The sequence below is a fragment of the Pantherophis guttatus genome, chromosome 4 (genome assembly GCF_059756535.1).
Source record: "Pantherophis guttatus breed Tessera chromosome 4, ASM5975653v1, whole genome shotgun sequence".
NCBI lineage: Eukaryota > Metazoa > Chordata > Lepidosauria > Squamata > Colubridae > Pantherophis > Pantherophis guttatus.
The window spans coordinates 116,236,428-116,245,308 of record NC_142066.1 but is presented as its reverse complement, the minus strand read 5'-3'; the positions used below and the strand labels follow the sequence as shown (position 1 = coordinate 116,245,308).

Below are 8,881 nucleotides of genomic sequence, written 5' to 3'. Positions count from 1 at the left end.
GTATTTACGTAACTTTGCGGAGCGGATAAAGCCCGTTGCTGTAATTAAACCTGCATTTCTACTCTAGTAGCGTAAGGCTAACTAGTTTGGCTGGGGGTGGTGGGGAGGGGAGAAATAGGGCGGGGAAGGAGACAGGAAGGCGGGCCGGACTTCTGCCAGCCTCAGGATGGCCTTGGCTGTCTGTGCTTCAGCTGTGGGGCTGAGAGCTTAAAAGTTTCCCGGGGGAAGGCCAGGGGCAAGGTTTTCCCTGTCCCAAGCAGATCTGGATGGGGGGACCTTGTCATTATGGAGGGGGTACTATACAAATGGACCAACTATCTAAGCGGTGAGTATTACTGGTCCTACCTTGTCTTTCTTTGTTAATCCGCTTAAGTTGCACCATCTCGACAAATCCTGAACTGGAAGCTGGAAACTGGTCCGTGTAACTAAAAGAGCGAGGTAGTGACTTTGAAAACTAGGAAGAAAAGGAAAGTGTCCTGGATGCCTAATTTAGATGCTGCTGGCTGTTGGAGGTCCTAAGCTTTACAAAGGCCTGGGGTGGGGGGTAGGAGTCTGGGCTCTGCTGCTTTGCCTTGAAGAATCGAGGGATCCTGGCTTGGGAGGACAGTCCAGTCTTGGAAAATAACTCTCTTGCTAAAGTTTTAAATTCAAGTTCAGAAATAGGAGTTGTGGGAAACCATGCAGATGCTGCCCCTAAAGGAGAAAGAATTGGACAAAAAAGGGACAGACCACCTCATCTGATTTAAGCAAAAGGGATTATGCACCATCTGAAAAAGTTTTTTTGCCTAGTATCCATCAGCTATCTAAGTGGTTGGCAGCTAATGATACATAGTGCTGCCAGTGTAGGGAACTACGAATAATTAACATTTACAGTTTTTTCTAACCTGCTCTTTTAAAAAAGACAAATTGGAGACATGGTTACTATAAATTATGTAAATGCTGTCTCCAGGTTAATTTTTTCAAGTTGTTTTCATAGAACAAATTCTATGAGACTAGCTTTTAATCTCCTGATCATCCTCATTGCTCATTTTCAAATCAATTTCTTTGTGATTTTCTTATAAAGTAATCCAGGACCTACAACAATTGAGCTCAAAATTTATGTTGCTAAGCAAGGCAGTTGTTAAGTGGGTTGTGCTTCATTTTTGCCACAATTGTTAAGTGAAGCACTGAAGCTGAGTTTTTCACGTAGTCATGAAGCACATCTGACTTCCTCCTTTGACTTGCTTCTTGGAAGCTGACTGAAAAGATTACCAATAGTGATCACACGGCCCTGGGACAGCATAATTGTCATAAATACATACCAGTTTCTAGGTGCCTGCATTTTGATCATGTGACTCTAGGGATGCTGCAACAATCATAAGTGTGAAAACTGGTCATAGGTCACTTTTTCAGTGCCATTGTAACGTTAATGGTCACTAAACGAATGGTTGTAAATCAGAGACTACCTGTATTACAATCTGCCAGAATCTTGGTCTAAGGGCTAAATTTTGTGGTTCTCTGCTTAATCTCTCTAGTTTCATTAGAAACTGTTAATCCGTAACCTATGAATACTATTTTGAGTAGGTTATATATCCACTTAGTTGTTTCTCTACTCAGCCCACACTTAATTTGCTTGCTAATCAGAATGCCTGTGGCAATTGCTTTGCTGAAATCCAGACAGTTAAATTCATTTATTTTGATCAGAGGTTAGTTTATTAAGAAAAATTGGATTATAAGAATAGTAAATTTAAACAGAATCAAATGCAGAAGAACACACAGTGCATTCAGAAACTATTCAGACTCCCTTCACTTTTGTCAATTTTGTTATGCTGCAGCCTGATTCCTACAGTTGTTGAAATTCATTTTTTTTCTCATTAATCTACACTCAGTACCCTATAATGACAAAGTGAAAACAGAATTTTAGAAATGTCTGTAAATTTATTAAAAAGGAAAAACTGAAATATCACATTGGCATAAGTATTCAGACCTTTTGCAACAATACTTGAAATTTAGCTCAGGTGCTTCTCATTTCTCTTGATAGTTGCTGACATGTTTCTGCACCTTAATTGGAGTCCACCTGTGGTAAGTTAAATTGATTGGACATGATTTGGAAAGGCATACAACTCTTTATCGAAGGCCTCAAAGCTGACAATGCTTACTGTAGCAGAGCAAAAGCCAAGAGGTCAAAGAAACTGCCTGCAGAGCTCAGACACAGGATTATTGCAAGGGACAGATCTGGGAAAGGCTGCAATAAAATTTCTGCGGTGAAGGTTCCTAAGAGCACAGTGGCCTCCATAATTCTCAAATGGAAAAAGTTTGGCACAACCAGGACTCTGCCAAGAGCTGGTTGTCTGGTCAAACTGGGTAATTGAGGGAGGAGGGCCTTAGTTAAGAGAGGTAACCAAGAACCTGATGATCACTCTGACTGAACGCCAGAGATCCTGTGTGGAGATGGGGCAGAGTTCCAGAAGGACAACTTCTCTTCAACCAATCCCTTCAACCAATCTGGGCTTTATAGCAGAGTGGCTAGACGGAAGCATCTCAGTACAAAACACATGAAAACCTGCTTGAAGTTTGCACTTGAAGGACTCTCAGACCAAGGTTCTTTGGTCTGATGAAATCAAGATCGAACTGTTTTGGCATCAATTCTAAATATTATGTCTGGAGGAAACCAGGCACTACTCATCACCTGCCCAATATCATCCCAACAGTGAAGCATGGTGGTGGCAGCATCATGCTGTGGGGTGTTTTTCAGTAGCAAGGACTGGGAGACTGATCAGGGTTGAGGGAAAGCTGAACAGAGCAAAGTACAAGGGTATCCTCAATAAAAATCTGTTCCACAGTGCTTGGGATCTCAGACTGGGCTGAAGGTTCACTTTCCAACATGACAGCAATTCAAAGGTTGTTGCAAAAGATCTGAATACTTATGCTAATGTGATATTTCAGGGTTTTTTTCTTTTTAATAAATCATGGGCAAGGCGGATTACCCTGCCTATTTTTGTAACAGAATGATCTTACAATCTTGAACAAATACACTTTGCTCTAAAAAGATTTATTTACATTGTAAGTGCAGTCTAAAGTGCAAGGAGGATGAATTTAGGAAGGTGTGATATCATCATACAGTATTAAAAAAAAGGAGTGTCAGGTGTTTTCTTCCTGAGTTATAGAACAAGAATCAGGAGTGGTTTAAAAATAGTCCAAGGTAATATAAGAAGTTCACTAAATGAATAATGTTAGTGTGAGAAATATGGTGTGTATGTACACACACACCACACACACACACACACACACAGAGAGAGAGAGAGAGAGAGAGAGAGAGAGAGAGAGAGAGAGAGAGAGACTGTGTGTGTATAAAGATTCCCCTTGCACATATGTACTAGTTCCCAACTCTATGGGGAGGTGCTCATCTCTATTTCAAAGCCGAAGAGCCAGCATTGTCCGAAGACATCTCTGTGGTCATATGGCCGGCATGACTAAGCACCAAAGGTGCACGGAACACTGTCCCTACCAAAGGTGGTCCCTATTTTCTATTTGCATTTTTTACATGCTTTCGAACTGCTAGGTTGGCAGAAGCTGGGACAAATAACGGAAGCTTCCCTGTTATGCCACACTAGGGATTCGAACCACTGAACTGCCGACCTTTCGATCGACAAGCTCAGCGTCTTAGCCACTGAGCCACCCCGTAAGTTTAACATCATATATATTTAAACTATTTGTATCTATTGTTATTCAACTTATTCAGAGTTACAGTGGTAAATATCTAGATGTATTTCCTTTGTCAATACCAAATGTCTCTGAGTGCCTATTTTGCACTTAAAGAATGATAGGACTGGTTAACTGAGTTTAAGTTGCAAATCTCAAATATAGAGGTTTTATAGTAATAAGACCTGTTGGGCAGCACAACTTCCTTTTCAGTAAATCAACATAAATAGTTAAAAACTAGTTTTTATCAATGTATCTAACAAAGATCTAAACCAATTCAATAGTTGAAGTTGAAATATGAATAAGTTTCGCATCTGAATCATGGTTTCATACTTGATCTTTTTTCTTCTCTGTGCTTGATTTTTAATTAAGTTCATTACAGTTCACTAGTCATCCTTCAAAAATAGTTCTAAATTAGAAACAGAACCTAAACAGCATTTATTAATACTTAGTTATGGTTTCTGCAGGAGATTTCTAAAATTTATATACAGTACTCATTCTAGAACCTATAATTCCAAATTATTGATGAACTTTAGTTCCCATCAGCCTTGGCATTCCTAGCATATGGGGATGAGAGTTAAGGGTTATGATTTAGTAATATTTTGAGGAACAAATAGCTTTAGTAGCAATTATATGATTGTAAAGTTTCTCCAAGAGAGATAAGAACAGAGGCATTTCTAAGGCAGGTTAAAAGGGTCAAATGCCAAAACCAAGTTACATAATATAATTTCCTTTTCTACATGTGTCTTGACATTGTATGCATGGATGAAAGAGTGGCAGTTACACTGGTCATGTGTAATCTTGTGGATGCCTCTGCTATGTGTGCTTGCATATTTGTATATGTGTGTATGTATATTAGAAATACATTCATTAGAAGAAGTATAGTTGGGATTAGAAAGAAGCCACTACTTTCTTTGGTATTCAGAATATAAACTCCATTTTTACTATGCTAGTTCTTCTCTTTTATAACAGCTTCTTATAAAGCTGTTCAAATTGCAACATTAGCACTTGATGGAATGATTTTTCTCATATGTTCTTACTTATATCTTAAGATCATTCTTGATTAAATGGTTTCTTTCTCTTCTTATATCAAGTGTGTGTGTGTATTTCTAATTGACAGGATATTGAAGTAGTGTCTAGCTTCTGCTTATTAGGATATCCATCAACAGTAAAGGAACCAACAGTCCAGAAATATACCACAGACTAGCACTTGATAGAACAACCAGGGAGGCCTTGGAAAAGATACTCAAACAAAGATCAGAATTGAAAGAATCAGGGACCCATAGTGTTCCCAGTGACATGAAAGTGAAATTTGGACTTTGAAGAACAGGAATATTAATACTTTTGAACTTTAATGTTGAAGAGGTTTCTTGAGAACACCATATTCAGCCAAGTAAACAAACAAATGGATCATCAAATAAATCAATCCAAAATTCTCACTCACAGCACAAATGACCAGGCTCAAATTATACTGTTTTGAATATGTTATGTGAAGACATAGCTCTCTGAAAAAGGCTCTAATGCTGGGAAAGATGGAAGGAAAGAGAGAAGAATAGAACAACAAGCAGCAAGGTGGATAGACTCAATTACAGTGGCAATGAGCACACCATTGGAAGAAAAAAGACCAAGCTAGTGATGGATCATAATGGAGAAAATCTTCATATGGAATAAGCCTTAATTAAGTCTTTATTAAAATTTAGTTGCCTTGGAAAAATCTAGAAAAGTGTTCTCCAAAAGTATACCTTTTAGCATTTTCTAGCAAAAGTAACAAAATAATTCGGGGGTTATTTTAAAAATGAATAAATCTAATTCTTTGCCATTAAGATTTTATATTTTATATAAAAAATTTAATATTAAAAATGTGATGTTATATTAAAATCCAATGCTTTAAAAAGTCACGGGTAAGTTTTGAGTACTCTCTTTGTATCTTTGCATTTGTAAATTATGCTTGCTATTACATTAACATTTGCAACACTTAAACTTGTGATTTGATTTTATTCAAGACCCCATAGTTGAAATATAAAGAAATGCTTCATTTCTTCTTCCTTCTGTATGCCATGATGCAAGATATGATAATAGCATCACAGAATGATCACCCAGATGGACTCACACATATTGGGGTTAAACATGCCACCTAACTATAAATGCAATTCATATAGAAAGAACAGTTCTTTTGCTGGAATTAGACAAAAGAGCACGATTTGTGATCACATTAACATAATTAGCATATAATCATAACAGCATTATGATAATCAGCAATCCAATGATTAATTAAAAGCTTATATCTAGTGAATTCTATGCGTTATTTACATGATAATTTCTGTTCTCTTGAGATCTAAAGCTGCTTTTTTGTATGTAGGTTAAATATCAGCTGCCTTAATACAAAGAAGAAAAATTACAGTATTGGTTAATTATTTCTATCTTGGCTCTAGTATTGTCTCATTTTGTTTTCTAATTATTTCTTATGATTCCTCTTTTTTCTATAGCTCTCACATTCATAACATTCCCCAGTAAACAACTTGTCTTGAGTAAGTGAATTCTTTCACTTCCCACTCAACCCTCCATCAGAAGTTCATGATACCTATGTACCTTCTACTTTCACTGAGTAATAGAACACAGTTTATATTTTTAGTATCAGATGGAACATTGAGTCATTAATCTGGGAAAGTGTGGGGGTGCGGGAATGCTGCATATATGGCTTTAATGGATGTGTATTGGTACACAGCTGATTACTATCCAGACCCTAGCTTTACTTAATTACAGAGCTATCTAGATGAGCAGGATTTCAATTGTTAGAATTCCCTTTACTGACTAATACTGATTAATTTGAGAGACAGCTTCACTGAAACCAATGCGAATTGAATTTTTGAGCAGATACATACAAGATATCTGTTTTTCACAGATGATTCTTGTATAATAGCTTTGCCAGATCTGATAGTATGCAAATCTATATTTAGAATGAATTGGCAGGAGTTGTTATGAAAGTTTTTAATATGCATTTACCTGTGGGTGTTGTAGAGTATATCATAAGTAACATAAAGGTGGGATAAAAGCAAATTTGGTGTGGGATTTTAATAAGAGTAAAGTTCCCTTCAGTAGTTAAATACACAAAATACACAAATACCCTTTCACATTAATCTTTTCCCACCTACAAATATTTCATTTAATTTTATATTTTAAATAAAAAGTAATGACAGCTAAGAAAGGGACTGGTTGTTTAACAAAAACCATGAAAAATTGCAACCTCCCTAAGACTACAGATTGGACACCCAAGCTGTAAGAGAATAATAACAATGTTATTCTCTTAATTGCTTTGCAGTCTCTTGTGCAAAATGGCCTTTTGGAACCAACTGCTTCTAAATCAGTATTTTTCAATCTTAGCAACTTCAAGATGTGAGGATTTCAACTCCAGAATTCCTCAGTCAGCCTGCTTAATTAAAGTTAACTCGTGATTTGATGTGATGTACTTAAATCCAGTGGTGGGATTCAAGTCATTTAACAACTGGTTCTCTGCCCTAATGATTTCTTCCAACAACCAATTTGCCAAACTGTTCAGAAAGTTAACAACCAGTTCTCCCAAAGTGGTGCGAACTGGCTGAATCCCACCACTGCTTAAATCTGTATATGTTATATTTCTTATAGAGCATACAGTATTTGCTAGGGCAAATTCATTAACCACGGAGCAAGTTTGAGTTTGTTCTTTGACCTGCAATAAAATATACATTTTTTTTCCAGTTGTGATTTTAACACTGCTTTATTTCTTTCCAGGCTGGCAACCTCGGTGGTTCCTTCTTGCAGGAGGTGTGTTATCCTATTATGACTCACGGGAAGATGCTTGGAAAGGATGTAAGGGGAGCATTCAGATGGCAGTTTGTGAAATTCAAGGTAGAGAGACAAGATCCACAAAGTATATCTTCTTGCTTATTATATTCAATGACTTTGTTTAGAAACTCATCTGCAGCTTCACATGCCATGTATAAGTAATCTGTGAATAAGTGCCATAGATCCCAAATATTTTCCAAATATGTTCCTGGTCTTTTTCTCCTCCTCTTTGGCATGAAAAATCATCCTATCTTGCTTTGTTTCCTGTTAGATCTGAAAAAGAATAATATCAGTTAACCAATAGGGACAATAATTTATTAGCTTAGTTTTTAAACTGACATGAAACCCTGAATTAACGTCAATGAAGAAATTAAATTAAAAGAAAACTGTAATATCAGGTAAACTAGAATTTTTGTGACAAGGAAGTGGAAATCATTAATATGATATATATCCATATTTTTATTTATTATGCAAAATATGTTATATAGGTCTTAAGATGGTGTGCAACACTTCCTTACTTATTTATTCCTGGAGCACTGTGATTCGGCCTATGGATCTATGATTCTGATTTTTTTTCTGTTTTTCCTATCTATAAATTTGGCTGTAGAAAAGAACTCTGATTAGTAATTCCAGGAGTTTTTGTTTGGTTTATTTAGAAGAAAGGAAGAAAAAGGCTGCATATAATAAGACAAATTGTGTCTGAATCAAGTTAGTCTATATGTGACTGTTGATTGAGTCTCACCTAACTCTGTTGATATTAGTTCATTCTATAGATAATACACGCATGGACTTGATAATTCCTGGAGAACAGTGCTTTTATCTCAAAGCTAAAGATACAGCTGAAAGACAAAAATGGTTGGTTGCCCTGGGAACTGCCAAAGCTTGTTTGACAGATATTCGGACATTAAAAGAAAAAGGCAAGTAATTCTCATGGGGATCAACTTAATGTAGTATTTATCAGCTTCCCCCAAAGTAACATTTTATGTACATATCCAATCTTTGAATTACTTGTTGCACAAAAACTTGACAGTCTTTGTTTTATTTCTTTCAAAAGCATCTCTGAGATTTTCTATTCCTGGGAACCTTTAAGCTGAATAGGGATTTAAGTATGAATGTCTCCTGAGCATCTCATAATCTAACAACTACACAATAATGAATTCCTTCTTTTATATCAGCTAATTAAAAGTATTGTATGAATGTATACTGTAAGAAAAAGGTGTTTTAATAAAAATTGCATTTACTCAAATATTACTTTTAATTTCCAACAAAGTGAAAAGTTATAACCTATCAAAATCTATCTTTAAAACAAGATCTAAAAAAGATCTGGTTTTGTTATTTAAGAATATATTATATATTATATTCTTATATAAAAACACAT

General features: G+C 36.1%; 1 protein-coding gene across 3 annotated transcripts in view; it reads left to right on the top strand.

The window, feature by feature from the left end:
* Positions 1-46: 46 nt before the first annotated feature.
* The window catches only part of PLEKHA8 (pleckstrin homology domain containing A8), a 28,333-nt gene continuing 19,498 nt past the window's right edge, over positions 47-8,881 (top strand). Inside the window, exons 1-4 of one of the 3 annotated variants that reach the window (XM_034401827.3) lie at positions 131-325; positions 2,021-2,061; positions 7,450-7,566; positions 8,265-8,420. In XM_034401827.3, coding sequence (XP_034257718.2) covers positions 7,545-7,566; positions 8,265-8,420 — 178 coding nt within the window. In that variant the 5' untranslated portion in view covers positions 131-325; positions 2,021-2,061; positions 7,450-7,544. Of the gene's footprint in view, positions 326-2,020; positions 2,062-3,541; positions 3,662-7,449; positions 7,567-8,264; positions 8,421-8,881 lie in introns of all 3 variants that reach the window. The other 2 variants (XM_087892609.1, XM_034401826.3) reach the window with 2 other exon arrangements.